Below are 25788 nucleotides of genomic sequence, written 5' to 3' on the forward strand. Positions count from 1 at the left end.
ATGTGTGCACTTGAACCTAAGGTTAGGAACTGTAGATCTACTGGAATTCTTAAAAGCCATCAAGAAAGGGCTGTACCGTTAGTTCGGTAGGAGAGACCGAGAAACGGATATTCTTGATGCATCATGTGATGGGTGACGGGAGCATCAAAAAGTGAATATTCCGATGGTCTGACAGGAAATCCGAACTGGAAAAAGGATACGCGTAAAGATGCAAGCACAAGAATATAGAAGGGTTTTGAGAAACTTTTTCTAGAAAGAGGAATATTTTTAAGCGTTTTTCGGGAAGAGCAGATGCTCTCCCGCGAGGAATCTGTGTTTGCATCGCATCTGTGCCCGAGAACTGCATCCGAGGATGCCTCGAATGTGACTGTGTAGCATCAATTTTCAGCTCACTCAGTTTTCTTGAGTTTTGTCCAGGTTCACATTTTTTCTTTTTAATGACCAGCCGCCCATTTAATAAGTGGGCAGCCCAATTAAAATAAACCAAGCCTTGATAAAAAAAAAGGGCAGCGCTGAAGTGTACGCATCCTCCTCTCTCTCTCTCTCTCTCTCTCTCTCTCTCTCTCTCTCTCTCTCTCTCTCTCTCTCTCTCTCTCTCTCTCTCTCTCTCTCTCTCTCTCTCTCTCTCTCTTTTCACGCAAAAAGCACCGTCAGTCCCCCCTCTCTTCTAGCGCTACCTCTCGCAGGCAATTTGGCCGAGTCCGCATCAGCTATTCTTCTCGGGTGCGGGAGCCTATAAAAGCAACCCGTTCTCTCCCTCAGTGACACAGAAGCCCCAGCGCTAGCAGCAAGGAGTCCTTCCTGCAGAGAATCTGCAAGTGATCAAGTGACGCCAGTACACGGAGTTCGTTTTCCCGAACTCGAAGCGATAGGTACCAATTGTGAATTCGCAGTACGAGTTGTTTCATGTTTGTGTTTTCGCAAGTACTCCATTATGGAGGAGGAGCAAAGAAGGCCTCGTACTATGCTCAAAGATTCCGGGAACGGAATTGGAAACGGTTTGTAGAGCTTTTTTGCTCTAGGAACAGACTGAAAACGAATTGAGAGCTCGCCTCTCAGGAATTTCCCGCACGGGAAGGAATTGACCATTGAGTCGGAAGATCTAGAATGGAGGGGTCACTCCGGTTCTTGTGCTTGTAAAAAAGATTCTCCCTAATAAATATGCTCTTTAAGGGGGGAAACCAGCCCATCTTCTGGTTCCAAATACTCTGTCAATCTTCTCCCTCACTCGTTTGGTTGAAAGTTTATTTATTTTCCGCTTGTTGATTATTCGTGTGCACTCCCGTTAGTGACACCATCTCATCCATGTTGGTAGCTTGGTGGCCACCAGTACGAACCTGAACCTGCGAGCAAAGGACATCTTTGTTGTGACACCTTGGTAACATTTACATGTAGTTGCACATTTTACTTAGTACGGCTTCCCTTATTTCGCTTCAATGGTATGCTTTTTTGAGTGGTTGATCTAAAAGGTCTTCTATCGACACTAGTGTTTATCTCGTGATAGTTGAGGAGCATAGGAGGGCCTCAATCATTCAGTAACCGCCAACGTCGTATCCTTTTGGTGGCATTATGCATCCAAGCAATTCAACCGTTGGTATCGTATTTTTTCAAACACTTCTCGTATGATCCATGATCCAATGACGGCTTGCTGTTTAGTCTGTAAGGCTATTGATTATAGGTTGCCCGCTGGCTTGGTTACTTAAACACTATCTGAAGACTTCCTTGGTCAACAAATCTCCATCAGGATTGTAGATATCGATGGGGGAGAGCTTGCTTTCAAGACACTCGATCAGGCAGATAAGTTTTCATCACAAAGCCCTTTGGATTGGAACAAAGCTTTCTCCTATTTTAACAAATGGAAACAAAGCATCAATCTATCTGGTCTTGGCAAGGGTCTCACATCTACAGTGAGGTTAATAGTTATTGAGGGCATGGAACTCTTTGATCCAAGCGAGGTCTCGCAGTTACAATGAAGGTACATGGTCTCCTTCCTAAATTTTGGCCACATCTCTTAGAGGTTGGGTCCTCGGAGGAGACTTGGCATGCTTCTAGGAGAGGGAAAGCACCCATTCATGCAGCAGAAACCCCCACCATTAGAGTTATCCTTCACCCCTCTCTTGTGAAGGACCCTGCTCGCTTCATCTCTGTCTTGTCTATATATGGAGAAGACTTGGCAAAGAGTTTTCTTTATTGGGTTTCCTACTTCAAGAAGAATCTTTAGGAGATGCTCAAAGAGCTAGACGAAGACGCAAAGAAACGAAGACGCAGACGACTGACACAATCAACACACAGACGACTGACGCAAACAACAGGCAAACTAAGGTATATAGGTGCAGGGACACGACAGCTGGAGTAATCCTCCTTTAAATGGTCCCTCTTCCTCGACAGCAACACTCGATGGCACCCATCCTATTTCAATAACCTCGGATAGCACTAATGGAGATGAGAATCTCTTGCCCCCTAGATAGAGCTCTCCCCCCTCCCCCCCCCCCCCCCCCCCCCCCCCCCCCTAACCATGTATCTTATATCCTAGCCTCCCATGGACCACCCCCTACCACAGGACCACACTTTGTACTTTTGTCCTTTCCTGATAGACGAAGGACACACAGAGGTATACTTGATTTGTCTCACAGGCCGACCTCGGCCTCTAATAGACATAAAAAGAACTTTCTTTCTTGCTAGGTTGACGGGGATTTTCCACCTCTTATACATGATCGGATTTGTGAGAAGCCTAACTTGTCAGCTTCCCGCTCAGCTCTCCATTCTCACTACTCTCTGCTCGTGTCCCCCTCAGAAATCAACCCCCGAGCTAGCCTTTCCAGACTCATCGGCCAACTCGGCCGGCCCTAAATCCGTTGTCGTCTAACAACATTCTATATGTTAGAAGATCTTAGAGGTGTAAAACAAGAATTAGTCTTGCTTTCAATTGAATGTAAACTTTACTTAAATTATCCCTCTAATGTAATCGTCATTTTGTATGCTTTATCTTGGGAAATGTGCCCTCAAAATGTTTACAATAGAGCATTTTTCTCTAGAGAGAGTGAGAGAGAGGAGGCCCAAAGGGCCACAGTTTATCATGTTTCACACCAATCTAACAATACAAAGAGGGGGGTTGGCCCCTCTAAGAGCACTTGCCCATACGCCTGCTAACGGTCGTTTTGGAGGGCCAAGTGCAAATGCTCTTCGATGATGGGAATGGGATCGTGCTAGCTAGGGTGGATGAAAGATAAACATCGTACACACAAGTGAGTGTGTGTTGGCTAGATTATCACTCAAGCGAATTAGGTTCCAAGATCAATTAACTTAGACTCATAAATACAATCTTGAGTATTTGCTAAGCCATCACAGCTCACCATAAACAAGGGAGACGCAATGCAAAATAGACTTGTGTTTATTCATTCATGAAATGAGCTTTAAGTATCTCTACAGCCTTGCACCACTGCATGTGGGATAATTCCACCTTTCCTCTCCTTGACTCAAACTCTACTACTCTAGGACAAAGCTCATACCTTACAATCCTCCCCTTGAGGTTTGGACTAGGAAGAAACTGAAGAAACTGACGACTCTGGCACACTCCAATCCAGGAGTAAAAAGAACATCTCCAATCCACAGGACCATCCCCAATCCAGGGGACAAACTATCTCTAATCCAAGAAACAGTCAACACCTCCCCTCAAACAGACGTATAAAACCGAGACCAAGCTAATCCAAGCTATCTCCAAACAAAATACAATTGACGGAGAAATGTCAAAACAAAAGCTAGAGAATGTCGTCATAGACTAGAAGTTGGTGCCTTCTTCTTCATCTTCATTTTTGTCTTCTTCTGCCAAACAGACTTTGGGCTTAGATTTCTTTTGGTGCTTCCTCTATCCCTTTTGAAACACTTGGAAGGAAGGTGACCCTTCTTCCCATAAATGCTGCAAGTCTTCGTGCTAGATAGTCCTTTGATATGTGCCCTTCTTTACTACACTTGAAACAAGTTTTGTTACAAGAGCCAACAGCAAAAGCTCCTCCCCCTAAAGTAGCATTCCTCCCTTGCTTCTTCTTCTCGGACATTAAAGAGTTGATGACATCTTGAAAATCTGGTTTTGGATCCTTCGCCAAAATGATGGTCGTGATCTGGTCAAAGCTAGGTGGTAAGGCTGCTAGTAGAACTGCGATTTTGTCCTCCTCTAGTACTGCATTGTTTACATAAGCTAGTTGTGTGGTCATGCTTTTGAGGCGATTGACCAAGCTTACAATATCTTCGTTATGTTCCATTTGTAATTTGTGTAGATCTTTTGTCACGTGACACATCCAACCCTATGTGTCTGTGGACAAGCTACAGCATGACCAAGGTTCAATTCAGTCAAGTCAGTCTAGAATAGGAAGTGATCTGGCACTTTTGTGAGTCTATTCGCAGACCGTGCATGTCCAGGCACTTAGAGTAGATGCATATCCTCTGGTTGCACATAGCGTGAGCATTTTCCAGTGCATTAAACCTATTTTCCCTATTTTCCACATTTTTCACTTATTATTTTTAAGAGACTTTTGTTGGGAACTAGGTAGGGCAAGTTTGCTAAGTTTGTATATATAGAAACCTAGTGCTAGCACTTTCTGGCAAAAGAGGCAGTAGGAACTTCGCGCTCAATAGGCACCTTCTCAACAAGACCCCCCACCAGCAGTAAACCTTGCGTTTTCAGCCACAGACCCAAGATCAGCCAAGATCAGCCCAGCGTTTTTGGATTCAAGACCAGCCCTAGCGTTTTGTACAGCGGATCAGCCCCGGCGACCACAGTAGACAGTAGATCCCCTAGCGTTAGCAGATTCCACCACAGGAAGCAAAATTCAGCCTAGCGTTTTTGGATTGTAGTTCAACCCTTGGCGTTTTGCAGTTCCATTGCGACAAGATCAACAAGAGGACCAGCGTTTTCAATTTTTCAGCAGTCAGTTACCGCAGAAGAAGTCCCAAACCTCGCGGATCTCACCTTCCTGCAGCAAATCCTCGCCGCACAGTCAGATCCAGCGTCGTTTGCAGTTTCAGCCCGGAAAACGCAGATTTCAGCATCTGCGTTTTCAGCGCATCATCGTCGCATCGTCGTCACCGACATAGAGTCAGAATTCAGCAGATAAAGATTTGCAGATTTCAGCCATTAGCGTTTTCAGATTTCAGCCCGTCTCGTGGTCGTCCTCATTGTCGTCGACATCGTCGGCAAGTCCAAGCATTCTACAGATTTGTGCAATCAATAGTAGCCGTTCTCGCCATAGAGAGTGGGGCCTTCGAAGGAGGGTTTGACAACTTTCCGGTGTAGTATTCTCTTCTCTCTCTATCTCTCAGTCCCAGCACCTTCACGCACAGCATCTATTCACTTTGTTTGTGTCCATTGCACTCTCTCACGAAAGGAACGGAAGGCTCTCCCTTCCATAAGTAAGAGCTTTGGCAGTGTTCTGTATCACTCAAGGAAAGAACCGCAAGAACCACAAGAATTTTTTTGCTTGTTGCAGTCGCACGTAACCCAAGTTCTCTTGGGCGTGTCGATTCCTAATCGTGTTTTTGAAGAGTGACAGGAATCCCAAGAAAGAAGGGCTTGTCCAGCCTCCCCTTGTGCCTCTTTTCACTCATTGAAAGCGGACCGTGCACTTAGCAGCCGGCCAATCGACGTGAGGTGGGAAAAAGCAACCTTGGTGTGAGCGCAAGGCCGCAAAGGGGTGCGCAGCAGAAAAGAGCAGAACTCGAGTGAAGACAAGATCCTTCTCTAACACAGATTGCAAGCGAAAGAAGAACCGCAAGAACCTCAAGAACCAAGACCCCCAAGAACCCAAGTTCCTCGTGAACTTAAGAACCCACAAGAGCCCACGACTTCAGTGGATGGTCATCACCCGAAGCGGAATGGATACTTCGCATGGAGGTGGTGAGCATGGGAGTGGCGAAGAAGAGTTTTCCCCACCATGAGGTTTTTCCGACCCTCCCCCTTCTCCATCTACACCAAGGATTGCACTAACTCCTATGGAGGCTTTCGACAAGATGATGATGGACAGGAAGTTAGAACGCAAAGCAAGAGAAGCATAAAGAAAGGCAGAACACATTGAATGAATGGCAGCCATAGAGCGTACATACAACGAAAGAATGGCAGCCATAGCACGTGACCGCGAAGAGTTGTTGCGACTCTTTTCTAATGTGCATGCACAAATTGCAAAGGATCAGGAGAAGAAGACTCTCTCGATCTTTTCTTCTCCAAAAAATGACACAGATGATTAGCATGATTATGATAAGCATGATGAATTGCATGATAATGATGAGCATGCTGATTTGGATGATAAGGACAAGCATGATGATTTGCATGATGATCAAGATGTGATTTCTCACGAGCATGATGATTTGCAGGAAGATGATGTGATTGTTCACAAGGATGATGGTTTAGTTGATGCTTTTTCTAGCGAAGCTAACCTGGTTGCAGATTCGATCAATCACGAACAACCGATCTTGGCTCTCGAGTCGAGGTCTACAGAACCCCCTCAGAAAGGACCGATCTTGGCTCTCGAGCCTAGGTCCCAAGAACCCTCACAAGAAGTGTTATGTGTTCGAATGATTAGTCAGCACGCATTGTTCGAGTGCTTCATTTGTGATCGTTTCCTGTATTTTAGTCAACGTCTTTATGTTATCCCTTTTCATAGGCATGACATATTGTTCGATGAGCACGATTCACTCATAAATGAGCACGGATGTATGCGGATTTCTCATGAAAAGCTGAAAAATATGCATTCAAGGAAGTCACAATCCATGTCTCTTCCTTGGCACGTGTCACAAAGTGATGACGTGGCGGACAGCAGAAACCCTAATTTCTGCCAGAAACCCTAAAATTTCTGCAAACCCTAATTTTTGCCAAAAACCCTAAATTCCGGAAATCGCGGAGGCGGATTATTTTTAAAAAAAAGAAAAAAAAAATTTTTTTTGGAAAATGATGAGCGACGCGAATTTTGCTTTTGCTTTTTTTTTATAAAAAAAAGAGAAAAGACTCTCTAAGAGAGAGAGAGAACTGATGCTTTTGATTTTAAAAGCTTTTGGGGCTCTGCTTTTGGGCATCCCTTGTAACCTTTAAATTAGTGGTGAGGGCCTCACTTCTCAGAGCATCTGGACGCAGAGTCTGAGAGTGAAACCCTAACCGCTCTCTTGTACTTTGATGATTGATTAATACAAAAAGAAATACCGAAAGGGGCGCTTGTCTTTGGGGCCAATATCTCTAGGCACGGAACTCCGCCGGGCCAGTGCAAATCTATTGTGATCTGTAAATTGTTTTGAAGTGGTTATTTGGTGCTGTCGCGGTTGATTCTTGACTTGGAGTGTCCAAGTTTGTTACAGTGGTATCAGAGCACGGCCGATTTCTCTTCTACTAGAAATCCGATCCCCGATTTTTTTTTTCCACGGCACCTATGGCTTCAGGCAATGATCAGTCGACTCCCTCTGCATCTGGAGATGCGGGCTGGGATCACAACGAAGATTCAGACAGAGAGTATGGCCCGCCTCGGCCTACTCAGGCGGAGCAAAGAGAGATGGAGTGTCGTCAATTGATTGGTGATGCAACAAAGATGATGCTCAATTTTGCCAAGGACCCGAAGATGGCAAAATATATGAACCAGACCTCTTTGGAAGAGGTACAGAGGGAGTGGCAGAGAACCACAACACCACTCCCGAAACCCACTCTCAAGAAACCTTCTGCCTCCAAGAAATATACGAAGAAGGAACTGGAGAACGTGGTTGATGCACGGATTGCTCAGCTTTTCGACGTGCAAAAGAAAGGCAAAAAGCACGGCAAAAAGCAGAACAAAGGTACTGACTTCCCGGGATATTTGGGTCGTCAGTCGACATTCGACAAAGCAAAGAAACTGAAGAAGCGCGTCAAGTTTGAAGGCCTACCCAATTCTTCTTCTTCTTCTGACAGTTCTTCTAGCTCTTCAGACTCGAGCGAAGAAGACAGGAAAAGCAAAAAGCGAAGCAAGAAACAACGCTTCGGAAAGGGCAAGAAAAAGGCAAGGAAATCTAGGTCTCGCCCAGTGAGTGACACTTCTACAGAGGACTCGTCTACGGACAGTTCAGACTCTGACAACGGAAACTTTTATGCAAACAAGAGGAATTTTTACAAAGCCAACCAGTATGACTTTCTCGAAGATAAAAGCAAGAAAGTCCGAGAGTTTAAGGAAGGTGGCCAAGCACTTAAGTTTGATACTTTTTCGGGATACTCCGATGCTTCAAAGGCTTTGTCTTTTATACAGCAGTTTGACATCGCTTTCGCGGGAGAACGCTATTCAGAGCACTCCAAGATTCGGAGAGCTGCCTCTTATTTTAAGGGGAATGCTTGCACTTGGTGGTCCACGCTTCTATTAAGCAAGACTGTGCCAATTACATGGCTGAAATTCAAGAGGCTTTTTATTTCTTCTTGGTTGACTCAAGAGTTTGAGCGAGATATACGAGCTGCTTGGAACCATCTTCGGATGACCAAGAGCGATACAGTGAATTCTTACTGTGAAAGATTTTGGAACTCTTTTCTACCTGCCTCTTCATTCAAGAAGATCTCGTTCAGAGAACAGATTGAGCGGTTTACATTGGGTCTACCTACAGAGATCCGAGACCACTGCTTGGAACAGAAGTCAGCTTCTATTCAGGAGTTGATGAGTCATGCGAAGCGGGGCTTTGCAATTCACTCTGGCAGTCTGACCTACCCCACAGATGAGGTCACGACACAACGAACCGGACAGACTTCTGGGAATGAAAGTAGAAAAAGAAAGAGCAACCCAGAGAAAAAGGATGCACGACCCAGACTTACTCCTCAGGAGCGGACTCGCTACATCAGGGAGGGGAAGTGCTTTGGATGCGGGGAAACTGGACATATCTCCGCAAAGTGCCCTAAAAAGGCACAGAAAGAACAGAATGACAAGGACGACGAAAGGCCTGAGAGTTCGAGAGCAACTGAGGACCGTGTACGAAAAGGCAAGATGAAAACAGGACTGGTTCCAGATTGTGTGGGTACTGATCCCGACACCATGGATGAGAGTACAGAACTTTGCTGAGCTTGGGGCAAAGTGAAAGATCAAGAGGCCCTGATTTTCTTTGGAGGAGCCAAGGCCAACTTCATTTCACCGGAATTGGCGGCGCGGCTCGAGATTACTCCCGATCGGATGGGACCACTTGCAGAGGCAGTTCTAGCGACACCCGGCAGGGATGTAGCCATTACACCTGTCATTGGCAAACTTCGGTTGCATTGTCAGGGGTATTTGGGGCATGAGGACTTCTTCATAATGCCTTTGGAGGGTTGTGATGTTCTCTTAGGGATTCCCTGGTACCACAAGAACAACGCCGTGGTCGATTATCGGGCGAGAAAAGCGACTTTGACTACAGAAAAGGGCAGAACAATTGTACTTGATATTAAACTGAAGGGCGAGTCTGTCCCTATTATATCGGCTTCGGCCATTTCAAAATTAATGAAATCCAGTCTATTTGTTTACTCGATCTTTATGAAAGAGTTGAGTGATGATGATAGGACAAATATGTCTAAACTTGATAAAGAACGCCAAGATTTTCTACACTCTCACGCCGATTGCTTCTCAGAAGGCCTGCCAGGAGAGTTACCACCTGCTCGTCCTGAAGATCATACCATTGATCTGATACCTGGTAGTACACCACCGAACCGGCCACCCTACCGTGTGAGCCGAGCACAGAATGAAGAGATTATGAACCAAGTGAAAGACCTCTTGGAAAAGGGTCTTGTCCAACCTAGTACTTCACCGTATTGCTCTCCAGTATTGTTGGTTTTGAAGAAAGACGGATCTTGGAGAATGTGCATCGATTATAGAGCTCTCAACAAAATCACCATCAAGAACAGATTTCCGATTCCTAGGATCGATGATATACTTGACAGGTTACAGGGATCCTCATGTTTTAGCAGGATTGACTTGAAGAGTGGATATCATCAGATCAGAATAGCACCGGGAGACGTCTACAAGACAGCTTTTCGGACGACTTTTGGGTTATTTGAGTTTTTGGTGATGCCTTTTGGCTTAACCAATGCTCCTGCGACATTTAACCGGATGATGGATAGGATTTTTCGAGAGTACATGCTATATTTGTTGGCACTTTCTTTGACGACATCATTGTTTTCTCCAAGAATGAGGCAGAACACAGAGATCATCTGCTTCAGGTCTTTCAGGCATTACGAGATCACAAGTTAGTGATTAATGCAAAGAAAAGTGAATTTTTCCTACCAGAGATACACTTTTTGGGACACATTGTGTCAGCCGCAGGAGTGCAAATGGATCCGGCCAAGATAGAGACTATCCGTAATTGGCCCGACTTGAAGAATGTCCATGAAGTTAAAAGCTTCTTGGGACTGTATTCGTACTACAGGCGGTTCATACGAAAGTTTGCAGAGGTTGCTTCCCCTTTGCATATCTTGACACAGAAAGGAGTACCTTTTTCGTGGGGACCCCCAGAGGTGACTGCCTTTCAGACGTTGAAAGAGAAATTGACTACGGGACCTATTTTGACTTTGCCGGACTTGCAGAAGTCATTTGAAGTATTTTGTGATGCTTGTGGTCGTAGTCTGGGTGCGGTCTTGATGCAAGAAGGCCATGTCATAGCTTACGAGAGCCGTTTGTTCTCTAGGCCGGAGATGACAGCACAGATCTATGAGAAAGAGCTTTTGGCGGTTATCCATGCTCTTACTCAGTGGCGGCATTACCTACTCGGAGCGGATTTTACTGTCTTTACAGACCATCAGAGTTTGCGCTACTTCTTGTCACAGAAGCAGCTTTCGGAAAAACAGATGCGGTGGGCGAACATCTTGTCACAGTTCCACTTCCAGATTGTCCATGTGCAAGGACAGAAGAATGTGGTGGCAGATGCTTTGTCTCGGAAACCGTTGGTTCTGGCTATTTCCGCGATACATCATAGGAGCTTCGAGGATATGGTCGATCAGTATGCCACAGATACAGATTTTGCAGATATTTTCACACGGATACGGGATGGGGAGATAGTAGCTGGATACTCCCTTCGGGAAGGCTACTTGATGAAAAAGACTATGTTGTGCGTTACACAGCTGTTAAGGGAAAAGGTTATGATTGAATGCCATTGTCCACCTTTTACGGGTCACCGCGGCATTGCTACCACCATGAAAGGGGTAGAGAGATATTTCTTTTGGCCGAGACTCAAGAAAGATGTGGAAGAGTTTGTGCGCAGTTGCTTGGTATGCCAGAAGGTCAAGTTTAACAGGCATAAAGCACAGGGATTGTTACAGCCTTTACCCATACCCACCCGCCCCTGGGAAAGTATAGCGATGGATTTCATTTTTGATCTCCCGAGAACACAGAGTGGTCACGATGGTATCTGGACTGTTATTGACAGATTCAGCAAGCAGGCTCATTTCATTCCAGTGAAGAAAACAGTCAAGCCGGATCACTTAGCGAGACTGTTTGTGGCCCAGATTTTCAGATTACATGGCATGCCTGAGACAATTGTCTCCGACAGAGACCCCAGATTTACGAGTTTGTTTTGGAAGGCAATTTGGGAGAACATTGGCACGCGGTTGCAGTCCTCGTCATGTTCCACCCCAACCTGATGGGCAATCGCATTGCCAATCAGTGGTTCTAGTATTATGAAGTCTTATATCTCGGATCAGAAGACTCAATGGGAAAGATATTTACCTTTGGTGGAATTTGCGTACAATAACACGATACACTCGTCGACGGGGAAGGCGCCATTTGAGATTGTTGAAGGTGCTGCAAAGGTTCCACCCTTCCTGAGCACGAAAGATAAGATCTTTGAAGCGGATGAATATACGCGAGATCTGGATACGGCTTTTGCCAAGGTTCGCGAGACTTTGCAGAAGTCTCAAGAACGACAGAAAAAGGCAGCGGATCGCCATCGTCGCGACATGAAATTGAAGGAGGATGATTGGGTGCTCTTACGTTTTGAGAAGGCACGCCTACAAAAGAACAAGGGAAAGGAGAGGCTTTTTCCAAAGCTTAGTATGCGATACTACGGCCCTTTCCAGATTACTGAAAAGATAAATGAAGTCTCCTTCCGACTGAAACTGCCAGATACTTGGAGGATTCACAATGCATTTCATGTGAATCTCTTGAAACCTTTTAAAGGTGATGTGTCTGATGATGGGGAGCCTGATGAGCAACCCGAAGTGGAAGAAAACGAGGAGATCCTTGTTCTTGAACAGATTTTGGCACATAAGGATATGAAGAATAAGGGTAAAGTCCGAAGGCGGTTCTTGGTTAAGTTCAAGAATTATCCTGCACTTGATGCGAAGTGGATGGAGGAGGAGGGACCTAGCAGATACTCCTCAGATTGTGAAACTTTACCTCGATGCTTTTGGTTTAGCATAGTCTACTCCAAATGGAACCCAGAATTCAGCTTGGCCGAAGATCTGGTGCAGTGGGATGCACAAGAGGGGAGTTACTCCACTCCTTTGTCAACAGATGCCTCGATTTTGATACTAAAGTCACTGATGTCTCTTTGAGCTTCAGGGATACTGAGAGCTGACAGTATTCTGCTGGATGACTTTTATGAAATGGAATTCCTGATTATGATACTGATTTGTTCTTGACTTCTTGTGAGTGCAGGAACTGATAGCCAAAATGACTGCAGCATTTTGGTCTGATTGATCTCGAATAGACATGGTTGCAATAGGGGTTAGTCAATCGGACATCGATGAGGTCCCGATTGGACCTAGATGTGATTGCTAGCTACATTGCCGATAAATCATGGTCTAAGATCCGAATGAATGTTGAATGTCATGTGATGTCCTGTGATGTCTGGTGATGTCTGTGATGTCGTGTGTGATGTGACTATCGATTTTGTACATGTGCTAGATGAGTGTTCCTAGTACGTAGGTACTAACAGTCAGTGTCTGCTAAGACAGTTTATGGCTTTTGTCGGTTTTGCAGGCGTAATCGCGGTCGATTACAATGCTTTCAAGAGGGGGGTATGTCACAAAGTGATGACGTGGCGGACAGCCGAAACCCTAATTTCTGCCAAAAACCCTAAAATTTCTGCAAACCCTAATTTTTGCCAAAAACCCTAAATTTCGGAAATCGCGGAGCGGATTTTTTTTATTTTTTTTTTTTAAATTTGGAAAATGATGAGCGACGCGAATTTTGCTTTTGCTTTTTTTTTATAAAAAAAAGAGAAAAGACTCTCTAAGAGAGAAAGAGAGAACTGATGCTTTTGATTTTAAAAGCTTTTGGGGCTCTGCTTTTGGGCATCCCTTGTAACCTTTAAATTAGTGGTGAGGGCCTCACTTCTCAGAGCATCTGGACGCAGAGTCTGAGAGTGAAACCCTAACCGCTCTCTTGTACTTTGATGATTGATTAATACAAAAAGAAATACCGAAAGGGGCGCCAGTCTTTGGGGCCAATATCTCTAGGCACGGAACTCCGCCGGGCCAGTGCAAATCTATTGTGATCTGTAAATTGTTTTGAAGTGGTTATTTGGTGTTGTCGGGGTTGATTCTTGATTTGGAGTGTCCAAGTTTGTTACAGCACGACACAGTCGTAGAAAGAGCACAAGAAGGATTGAGCATCAAGCATCGGCATTTCCATTATGAATTGCCACAGTTGATTGATTTAGATAAGAAAGAAAAGATTCGATCTCATTGTTTGCATGTGTTTGATGAACGGTTTGGCACTCCGTCTCTATGTTCATCTACATTGCATGCACAATCTTTAGATAAGACGAGCTTTTCCCGTCACTTACATGGAATAGGTATGTTCATGTTTTTGTGTTGGCAATGGTTTCAGGAATTTCATCCTCGGACATTCTTGAAGAAGGTAGACGCATGACTCTAAATGAAGTTGAAGCATTAAAGGAGCCACAGAAGACTTTGTGTAGCCTTTGGTACGGCCCAAAGAAGCAAGCGTTGCAGACCTTTATGAAGTTCAAGTATCGCATGACCCATGCATCAGAGTGGGCTAGCGAAGAGTCCTTTCCACGATTCTGGATGCTATTGGCGATCTCCCTCGACGCCATACAGTTCAGTATTAGTACCTCTCTTTGAAAAGGAGGGATGTCACGTGACACATCCAACCCTATGTGTCTGTGGACAAGCTACAGCATAACCAAGGTTCGGTTCAGTCAAGTCAGTCTAGAATAGGAAGTGATCTGGCACTTTTGTGAGTGTTCGCAGACCGTGCATGTCCAGGCACTTACAGTAGATGCATATCCTCTGGTTGCACACAACATGATCATCAGCATTACCATCAGAATCCATCAGGAGCATTTTGTGTTGCATTAAACCTATTTTTCCTATTTTTGACATTTTCCACGTATTATTTTTAAGTGACTTTTGTTGGGAACTAGGTAGGGCAATTGTGCTACGTTTGTATATATAGAAACCTAGCGCTCGCACTTTCTGGCAGAAGAGGCAACAAGAACTTCACGTTCAACAGGCACCTTCTCAACTAGACCCCCCACCGGCGGTAAACCTTGCGTTTTCAGCCACAGACCCAAGATCAGCCTAGCGTTTTTGGATTCAAGACTAGCCATGGCGTTTTGTACAGCAGTTCAGCCCCGGCGACCACAGTAGACAGCAGATTCCACGCAGGAACCAGAATTCAACCTAGAGGTTTTGGATTGCAGTTCAGCCCTTAGCGTTTTGCAGTTCCATCGTGACAAGATCAACAAGAGGACCAGCGTTTTCAGTTTTCAGCAGTCAGTTACCACAGAAGAAGTCCCGAACCTCGTAGATCTCACCTTCCTGCAGCAAATCCTCGCCGCACAGTCAGATCCAGCGTCGTTTGCAGTTTCAGCCCGGAAAACGCAGATTTCAGCATCTGCGTTTTCAGCGCATCATCGTCGCCATCGACATCGTCACCGACATAGAGTCAGAATTCAGCAGATAAAGATTTGCAGATTTCAGCCATTAGCGTTTTCAGATTTCAGCCCGTCTCGTCGTCGTCGACATCGTCGGCCAGTCCAAGCATTGTAGAGATTTGTGCAATCAATAGTAGACCGCTCTTGCCATAGAGAGTGGGGCCTTCAGAGGAGGGTTTGACAACTTTCCGGTGTCGTATTCTCTTCTCTCTCTATCTCTCAATCTCAGCACCTTCACGCACAGTGTCTATTCACTTTGTTTGTGTCCATTGCACTCTCTCACTAAAGGAACGGAAGGCTCTCCCTTCCGTAAGTAAAAGGAAACCTTGAGCACAATTCAGAGCACTCATCTTGAGCAAAGTTCAACATTCACTTCCGCTGCACCTTACATCTTTCGTTAAGCTCACTTTGCTCTTCTTTTTCCTGGCTCCAAAGTTTTTTTCTAGTGCTTCCCATGCAGCTGATGAAGTATCACAATCATCATGAAAGTGTACATAATTGTCATGTAGTGCAGTGATTATGATTCCTAATGCCTGCTTGTTTTTGGCTTGATTTTATGCACTCATAGCTCGTGTCAGTACTTGTGCACGAACAGTAGATGTCGGATCACAGTGAGGGTTGGCTTGACTACTCCCCACAACTGCTTTTAAGTAGCCTTTCAACTTGGTTTGCCAAGTGTGAAAGCCCTCGCCATCCAATTTCCTAAGCCCTTTCTCTTCCATTGCGCTAATAGAGGGTCTTAGTTTAGAAGGTCCCCCTAGCCAGTGTCTACCTCTATACATGAGCACAAGGATTGGAAAAAACAAATATTTGCGAGTTATTGTGCTTGGTTGCAAGATTTTTTAATTTTAATGCGTACTTCAAATTTTTTCTTCAATGTGAAGTACATCTTCACCTTTTGGGTGAAGCCCCTCTTCTCCAAAAAAAGGTTTTGGACTTGTTTGAACTTCCTTTGGATGCTTGCTTTGCCTTGAGCCTTTGATGCACCTCTTTGGGCCAATGATTTGGAGCTCTTCAAAACCGAGGTCGCGGAAATAGGGGCTTATGTTGAAGTGAGGCTTGCTTAGGTCATGCAAGAACCGGCTCTTGGTGAAGTGCTTTTGTTGAGCTGCTGCGCTGGAGTCGTCCCTTGAGGCCTTGTAAAGCTTTGCTTAAGCTCGGTTTCTTAGTGGAAATACCCGTGGGACGAGGGCCTTGTAAGCCGGGCGGGGAGGTCGAGTGCTGGAGCATAAAGCTCGGGAGCAGGCAGGAAGTAGCGCCAAGATGGAGGCTCAAGTGCCTCTTAAGCCAGATTGGGCCGCGGGAAGAGGGATCTCTCTAAGGCAGACCCGACTTGACTATCAAATTAACGTAGTGCCGAGGTGAAGTTCGTCGTTGGTCGGCCGGAGCAGGAGTTGCAATCGCTCACAGTCACCGGCGCAGGTGTTGAGGCAACAAAGCCGCTTGATGGAGGTAAACAACGCAAAGCGGCCGGTTTCCGGTAGGTCGGACAACAAGCTGCTTCAAAACTACGTTGGGCTCCTTTTCACGTCCGCCTCAGTGGGCGCCTGTTTTGGGTGTGGCTGAGCCCTTACAAAGGGGTGGTCAAAACGCAACGTTCCCACCACGAGTAGTTGACTTTGAGGTTGTTTGGAGCCTTTTTTCCACAGGGTACGGTGAGCATTGAATGCTCCTTTAGGCGCGCACACGCACACAATTTTTGAGCTTCAGATGTGCAGGAAAAACAGAGAATGGAGCTTGGCAAGCTTGAATTTTGTTCAAAGCGTTAATTGACGAAGTCTAGCTCAAAATTGGTGTGGATGGGCTTGATTGAAAGCTCTCGAGATGGGCTATGCACACACACCAATTACAAACATCAATTTTGCTAAAGTGAAAAGCAGTTATCGAATGCAAATGCAAGTTCCTAATGGAAAATTAATGAACTCTAATGCTAATTAGGCTTCCAATTAGCCAATGAGTAGTGGCCCAAGAGTCTTTAACTCAAGAACATGCTCATGCTAGCTAGTAGAATACTAATTAGGCATGAGATATGCAATAGGAGAGTAAACCTTATAGATCTGGCTAATGACGATTAAGGAATGCTAATCATACTAACACGCAAATGCATAATAACGAACCTAGCTAGCATACCCGTGCTCTAATACCATTGGATGGGAATGGGATCGTTCTAGCCAGGGTGGATGAAAGATAAACATCGTGCACACAAGTGAGTGTGTGTTGGCTAGATTATCACTCAAGCGAATTAAGTTCCAAGGTCAATTAACTTGGACTCATAAACATGATCTTGAGTATTTGCTAAGCCATCACAAGCTCACCATAAACAAAGGAGATGTAATGCAAAATAGGCTTGTGTTTGTTCATTCATGAAATGAGCTTTAAGTAGCTCTACAGCCTTGCACCATTGCATGTGGGATAATTCCACCTTTCCCCTCCTTGACTCATACTCTAGTACTCTAGGACAAAGCTCATACCTTACATTCCATACACCTACAAAACAGGCTGAAGCGCTGCCACGAAAAAGTTTCGCCTCCCACCTAGGGGTTGATCGAACCACTCTCTAGATTGAATAACCACATCCTGAATCAGCTGCTAGAAGTCACTGGATACCTGCAGCCTACTTTTAACCGAACAGAGAGTGTTACAGTTACCAGCACAGGGCATGTGTCGCATGGCACACAGGGAACTATGGGATCACGTTACCTCCACTAAGGGGCCCTTTACATTTAGAAGCCCTCTCTGCAAGCAGCATTCTGAGCAGTTTTATGGGCAGGCCCTCTTAATATATCCAAGCTGCCCTCAATAGAGCAGTCCCGCACGGCATGAAAAACAGGTGCACCTATCAGGTTAAAAAGCCGGAGGTTTACCTACTAAGTAGCCAACCCTATAACCAAAGGCCTCTAGGCCCCACACACACACCCACTCCTGATGAGAAAAAACAGGAGATGAACACCAAATCACGGCAGGCCTATCGAGGAGATGGTCTCCCTACTAACAGAAACGGCCTTCCAAAATGCACGCTGCACAGGCCATACCTAAACAAACAGATATGCATGAGTGGAGATTGATCAGCCACTCAATAACTCGCTTTAAATGGCCACTAAACTTCAGCTATTCCCAGGAAGAAACAGCAAAGGACTCATGGCCGGAGCTCATCCACTCCTTGCCAGGCCAGATTGACATGCTGCAGACTGGACATGAGAATCATTAATGCAGCTATATAGGGAGACCCATTTTCTGGCTGAGACTAGTATCCATTATAGGTCAAAAATTTGGCTTTTTCCTCTTCCTTTTGCATGCATGGACTGTGACTTGAGCAACATCCCTATTTTGACACTTGAAAGCCAAAGAATTCTAAGAGAAGGCTCTTATATCAGCATAATGTTATTCTTTAAGGAAGCCACACAAAATACCATCTAGTTGCAGAGCAGGTAGTTGTGGAAAGTGGTTGCTGAAAGAAGTTAGCAGACTGCTGTGTTTCACGTTTTCTATAGTTAACAAGCACAAACTTAAAGACCAATGACACGTACTGGCGAACAAATGAAATCGAACAGTCTCATTAGTGAGGTACTTCAGAAGAAAAATTCATGATGAAACTATTTGAGAACAGACCTTAACCAGCTGTTCAACCTGAGACACATCAGGTCTTATACAGGTCAGCAAAGAAGTTCGTACACATTTCCACATTCTAGAAAGTTTAAAGATTGATCAGACTCCATCGATTCATAATCATCTGCAGCTCTATTATTAAATAATAACAATACCAGGGTGAAACACACAGTATACAACGTCTGGACATTATGCAAAGGCTTTCCTCAACCCTGTGCTTTTTTTGAGGTCAATAAACTTTTACTTAAATGGAATGGCTTCTCTCAGAAATTCAGAAAGAGCATCTTCAGTCACATTCTCCGCGACATCTTTGAGATGCAAAATTCCAAAAGCAGTCCCCTCTGCACATGAAACCCCTCAATCCCTTAGGTCAAAAAATTTGAACTTACAAACTAACAGAGGGGCTAAAACGCATTACACAAAACACAAGATCGAGCACACATAGAAAGAGGATATAAAAGCAGGACTAATTCAGTATTCATCCTATTTGTTTAAAACCAAAAACATAGATGAAAGCAAAACATTTCCTTTTATCTCATCTCTCTCTCTCTCTCTCTCTCTCTCTCTCTCTCTCTCTCTCTCTCTCCACTGAGCTTGGCAGATCCAGACGTCTACGACCTCGGAGGGTCTCCCACTACCGACGAAGGCTGCAACAGAAGATACAAATCACTCTAGCTCGACATGCAAGACGCCCAACCAGAGTACTGACCATGGAGGAGGTCGATAAGATCCGACAAAGACCAATGAGAGATTTCAAATGAACCCACACCCCCCCCCCCCAAGAAAGGGTTTTAGTGTCAAAGTGTTAGTTCTTTGCAACTTTGTAATTTTCGTACTCAGACATGGTATCAGATTCACCAATTGTAACTTTTTGGTCTCATAGGTCATTTTGACCCCTTGAAGACGTTAATATAACATTTCATTTCATTTCATTTCTCTCATATGGGTTTGAACTCTCTCACTGTTTTTAGGGGTTCATCACCACTTTTTACTGTTTTTAGGGTTTTGAAATTTCTTTTTGGCTGTTTTTAGGGTTTCGTCACTGTTTTTTTGCTATTTTTAGGGTTTCGAAATTGTGTTTATTTTTTGTTGCTCTTTTGGGTTCCGTCACTATTTTTTGCTGTTTTTCAGGGTTTCAAATGTGTCTTGCTGTTTTTTAATGTTTCGAAGCTGATTTCTCTCTTTTTTAGAGTTTCTTGTATTTTTTGGTTGTTTTACTCTCTCTCTCTCTCTCTCTCTCTCTCTCTCTCAATGGAGACCAAGAGCAACTAACCCGTGTACAAGTCTCCCTCGATGATAACGAAGGCAACATTCATGGTCACGAACAAGAGATAACACAGGTGGAAAAAGAGATGAAAGAGTGGAAAACGGAGTTGAAAGGATGGTGGAAAGAAAAGGCAAACCTCATCCAAATGATCTTCAACGAGGGCAAGCAATGAAAAAAGGAGAAAGAGACTTTCATGCAGAAGACCAAGCGCTCCGGGAAGAAGTCTCAGCCCTCAAGCGAGAGCTTGCGGAAACTAGAGCGGGGAGTGGACTTGAAGAAGGAGAAATCCAACCCTTGATGATAGAGGAACTCAAAGTCATCAAAGAACAAGTGCGGAAGATCAAAGAAGAAGAGAAGCAACATGACGCAAAGACGTCATCGTGGGTAGATGTAATCACGAAAACACAAAAGAAGGAAGATGAGGCCGAGAAATGGATAGAAGTCACCAAGAAAGCGAAAGGGAAAGAACCAACAGCCATCCCCACTCCCACAATCATCAACATGACCCTAGAGGAAGAGCAAAGGAGGACGGCTAGAGCTTTACATGTACGAGTGACCGGTCTAAGAGACCGTGAAGATGTGGAAGGGAAAGTCAAAGAACTTCTAATTATGATGGGTAGTGAGGCCACTCAACAAAGGCATGGAGAGTGGGCAAGAAGAGAGAAGGAAATGGGGAGACTTCCAAGGAGAGAGCATTGATCTTTCGCTTCCCCTCCATGAAAGGATTTCTTAAAGAAGCGTCCTACACTAAAGAAGACAAGGATATTCCTTGGGGACGACCTCACACTCACAGCTTGATAATATGCAAGAAGTTATGCCTGAGAAGGACAGTCCGAGAGAAAGGGAAATTGGCCTTCTATAGAGATGAACGAGTGGTTATTATGGAGAGGCGCACCGCATGACGGCACGAGACCTATGGGACCACACTCAAAGTTGTTACTTGAAATTGTAATGGATCTCTACGCCTTGATGTGGGTGCTTTTGAGGATAGTTTCACTGGGAGGGACATCTTCTATTCTGAGACACATCGGGCCCTTGGGCAGTCTATGCCACATGTCAACGGATACAAATGGGAGACAGCTTGCAGACAGGAAACTCGATCAAAGCACAGAGGACAGGGCTCACGGGGAGTCGCAGTCGTATTCACGAAGGAGTTGCAGCCATTGATACATATAGCCCGCAAGGACGAGCAGGCTAGGTACAATGTACATATGGGTAAGACTGAGGGCGAAGACAGACAGATACCTCTACATTGCTATTTGCTACTTTCCTCCGAGTACGTCAGTATATGCACCGCCTAGAGGACAATCCCCCTTTCCTATTTTGGATGATGACATATGGGGAGTTCTCTAGGGATGGTGACATTATCATCCTAGGGGACTTCAATGCTAGGACTGCCCATCACCAAACAATATTTTATGATACTTCAGAGGAGATGTTAAGGGAGCTGGATGTTGCAGAGATGGGCCTATCTAGAATATCACAAGATGTGGAGCATACTGAGTATGGAGGGCACTTGATAGACATGGGGATTGCACATGGATTGGCCATTTTGAATGGCCTACAGAGATTTCCTGTTTGCGAGAGGTTTTAATGCTTTCCACACAGACATGGAGCCAGCACAGTGGATTATGTCATGGCACAGCCAAGCTTTATCTCTAGTATCTAGGAACTAGACCTATTGTGTGTGACAATAGATCATGCCCTTGTGTCAATGACCATCTCTTTCCAGTTTAGTGTAGCACACATAGCACCGATAGCAGCCCCTACTCACTACACCTTTACAAGAGACGGACTCTGTCTACATAGATGGGATCTACAGACACCTGTGCACTGAAGAGCCAGGGCGACCCCTCGAGGAGCTTACTACTATACTGACACGAACATTGCATGATGCAGCAGGAGAGGCATACCCACACACCCAGCCTGAGCAGAAACGACGTTCTAGGAGCATGCCCCAAAACGGATGGTATGATGAGGAGTGTCGTGAGAAGAGAGCCACGCTTCAAAGGGAGGTGCCTTTGGAGGACATCAATCAAGACCCATAGATTGCCTTCCGACGCCTAGTGCGGTGGAGAAGAGGGTATTTTTGGCTCGACTAGAGCAGAATCTATATCAACTATTCTTGAGTTAGGACTCAAGTGAGGCATGGCGACTCTTTCATGAGCACTCCCCCCCTCCTTCCATTACTTCTGCAGAGGCCTGGGGCCAGTATGCATCAACTCTATACAAAGTTCTTAGACAATCGTCCCTTCCTGACCCCCCCGAGCCATGCCCACACATATATGCTTTTTCACCGCTGAGATGGTGAAGAAGGCCATTGATAGGATGAGGACTGGGAGAGCATATGATCATGATGGCTTAGTGGCCGAGTATTTTATGCATGCTAAGGATCTACTCTCGCAAAGCTTCTAGCAGTGATGTTCTACAGTGCCATGTGTGAGGGTTTGCCTAATACTTGGAGTTTATCTACTATTGTACCTATCTTCAAGTCGGGAGACCCTATGGAGTTGGGAATTATCACACTATCATGATGGACACACATTGGCACGGTTGTACGCATCCATTCTTGAGCAACAGCTGAGTAGATGGGCAGAGAGGGAGGGTATACGCGCAACCGCGGGCAGGTAGGGATTTAGGAGAGGTTTTTCTACTCTTGACCACATTCTGACACTGAGAGCCATTATTGAGAAGGGCAGATCACATGGGAGACGGATCTATTGTAGCTTTGTGGACTTCTGCAAAGCATTTGACGCATTGCCCAGAGCTAGATTGATGCGCAGACTACAGGAGATGGGAGTACCCACAGAGCTGATTTGGGCGATTATGGCATTATACAGGCCAATAGTGGGGCATGTACGCACTCCAGAGGGGTTATCTACATTAGTTCACTCCACTATCGGGGTGAAGCAGGGTTGCCCGCTCTCTCTTACTCTATTTGGTATGTATGTGGATGAGGTTTCTGACTACATTGAGAGAGAAAGAAAAGAAAGAAAGAAAGATTTTTAACGTCTATGTCAGGCCGAAATCGGCCTATGAGACAAATCAAATGTACATGGCGTGTATGTCATCCGTCTATCGGAAAGACAAATGAAACAAAACTGATACAAAACTGAACTGAATGTAGGTAATGGAGTATCTGAGGAGGGATGGGGCTCTATCTCTAGGGGTATATGCATGTCTATATGCTCAAGGTAGTACAATCATGAGAATGCATCAAGCTCTCTAGCTCCATCCTGTACAAATGGGGGGATGTAAGATGTGGTACATGGGGGGGGCTGGTGCCAAGGCTACCCGGATGAAATCTGTCGGGTCGGCCCTCATCTGAGCTACTCGCTCCTCAGTGGCACGGCGCTCCCGGGCTCGGATCTCCTCGATCTGTCGGTGGTGGGAGCTCACGCCCCTGTAGCCTGTGACTCGTGGTCGTCGTCTAGCTCGGTTCACCTCCGCCTGTGTGAGTGTCACTCCTCTCTGAGTATCTGGTGAGATAGGGATGGCAATCCTCTGAAAGAAGTCTGTGAGCTGCGACTGTCTCCCCTCTGTCTGTGTAGCTATGCGTGGCTGTAGTAGTGTGTCCCGATGGCTCTGTATCTCTAGTAAGAAACGTCCGAGCTGTCTCTGATCTCGAGAGTCCATGATCTCTCGGAGAGTGGGCTGTCCTCTGAATAAGGCCTCATACCTGCCTCTGATCTCAGTGTATGCTCTGCATCTACATACAAAGTGCTCCTCACTCTCCACCTCCTCTGTGCAGGCTCTGCAGACTCGCTCCTCCCTGGGAACCCCAGTATGTCTCCCGGTCTCAATCTCTAACCTGTGTGAAGCCACTCTCAGCTGACCAATCGCCACCCGTGAGCTGTGTGGCATATATGTGTCCATATAGCGTGGTCTCTATATGAACCCCCCAGACAATATGGTGAGAAACTGGTCTCTGTAATCTGACATCCTCGTCCCCAAGCCAGGTGACTCCCAGACTCTCCTAGTGTATAGCTGCCACAGATCCTGTCTCAATACCAAGTTTCTCTCACTGCGAGAGAGGTGAACAGATGGTGAGTGGGGGTCGTACTGGAATGGTGGTAGGCTCTCCATGTCAAGACCGTGTCCCTCAAACCATGCTCTGACCTGTGAGTACCAAGCTCTCGCATGCCCACTCTCTGATAGCTGTATAGCTGCCTCAAATGCTCTACGAGTAAGTCTGTCAGGGGGTAGCTCTCTCATCCTCTGGATGAAGCAGACTGTCTGGAATAATGCCTCTACAACCATAGGTGGTGTGGCGAGCTCGGCTCTAATAATGTCATGTGGCACTGTCTTCTTGCTGCGGAGCAAGCGTGAGATCATACATACCTGTGGCCTCTCAAGCTGTGTCCACTGGTCATCTGTCAATCCTGGTGCCCATACTGCCGCCGAGTACATCAGGGCCGGGGTGACTAAGGTGTCAAAAAGCCAGCCCTTCATGCGGGGCTCCTGAAAGTGTGCCTGGTGGCATCTCCGCTCTAGCATGGTCAGAGCTGCATAACCTCGGGTGAGCCTGTCAGCAGCAGCCTGCCTCATAGTGAAGGGTCCTGGTAGGCTAGTGAATGTGATGCCAAGATAGACAAGGAGGTGACTACATCAACCTGTCCTCCTGCTGCTGTGAAGGTGGCAACGCTCCTCACTGCACTGGATGTGTGAAAGATCATGACCTTGGTTTTGCCAAGGTTCACAGTCAACCCCTTGTGTGTGCTGAATTCGTCCAAGGCCTCAAGATGGCGTTGCAAGCCCTCGGGTGACTCTGAAATCAACACAATATCATCAGCATATAACATGATGTGGACCGGAGTACCTGCCAAGTCGCTCCCCTCTCCCCCTGCTCGTAGTATGTAGTCGGAGATCTCGTCGATGTAGAGCCCAAAGAGTGTCGGGGAGAGTGGGCATCCTTGCTTAACACCAATGGTGCTAGCAATGGTCTCTGAAAAGCCGCCTGGGCAACGAACTCGACCCGTCACCCTCTCGTAGAGAGTATATATGGCCCAAATCATCTCTGTCGGTACCCCAATGCTGTGAAGGCGCTCGAAGAGTCTCTCGCGTGGGACTGTGTCAAAGGCCTTGCGGAAATCCACAAAGCAGCAGTAAAGCCTCTTCTTCCGCGCCTTTGCCCCATCAATGAGGCAGCGCAGAACGAAGATGTGGTCAGTGGTGGAGAAAGCTCGTCTGAAACCTGCCTGGCCTGGAGCTCGTAAACCCTCGGTCTCTGCGTAGCAGCTAAGCTGTGCCTCAAGTACTGCTCCATATAGCTTGGCCATCGTGTGGCCAATCATGATAGTCCTGTAGTTCCCTGGGTCCAGGGTGTCGCCAGATTTGTGGATAGGCACTATGGTGTGCTGTGTCCACTCCTCTGGGAAGCCCTCCCCTATAGCCCGGTTGAAGACATGTGCAATCAACGGGGCTATAGTGGAGGCCGCATAAATGATGTGCTCACTCTGTAATCCAGTGTGGTCAGCTGATCGTCTGTGCTGCATGCGGCGTATGGCCCTCTCTACCATCTCTGCTGTAAAGAAGGAGGAGCACGTGGGGCGTGGCTCATGTGGCTGTGGGATAGGAGGCTGCCCTGGCACCTCATAGAGGCGCTCTGCATAATCATGCCATATCTGTGGATCCTCAATAGCTGTGGTCAGACGTGGCTCGCGCAGGGTGCGCCATGCCGTCGCGCTATCTATGCTCATGAATAGGCGGTATAGCTCAAGCTCCTGTGCCTCTTCGAATGCTCGCCGCTTTTGGCGTGTCAGCGTCTTCATATCTCGTCTGGCCTCTCTCTCTGTGATCTCTCCTAAGGCTCGCCGTGCACGGAGGCGTCGGTATAACTCTCTGCACTCATCATCATACCAGCGGTTCTGAGGCATAGTCCCGGGGGGGGGGGGGGGTGCGTCCAGTGTGAGTGGTGTGTGGAAAAGAGCTAATAGCTGAAGTGTGGAGAACGGAAGAGATATGTGATGTGAGAACGGAGAGTGGTGTGGATGGGTGGAGGAGGCATAGGCCATGCTCGACCTCGGCTGAGTAAAGAGAGGCTAGCTCATGTGTGAAATGGATGG

At 46.1% G+C, this 25788-nt stretch overlaps 1 protein-coding gene across 1 annotated transcript in view; it reads right to left on the bottom strand.

Annotated features, from left to right (window-relative positions):
• The window catches only part of LOC147436313 (uncharacterized), an 87557-nt gene that overhangs the window by 27625 nt on the left and 34144 nt on the right, over positions 1 to 25788 (bottom strand). The window contains exon 3 of the mRNA XM_086488135.1: positions 18700 to 18797. Within this exon, the coding sequence (XP_086344261.1) occupies positions 18700 to 18797 (98 nt within the window). The remainder of the gene's footprint in view (positions 1 to 18699; positions 18798 to 25788) is intronic.

The sequence above is a fragment of the Adiantum capillus-veneris genome, chromosome 18 (genome assembly GCF_014529385.1).
Source record: "Adiantum capillus-veneris isolate H3 chromosome 18, ASM1452938v2, whole genome shotgun sequence".
Classification (NCBI taxonomy): Eukaryota; Viridiplantae; Streptophyta; class Polypodiopsida; order Polypodiales; family Pteridaceae; genus Adiantum; species Adiantum capillus-veneris.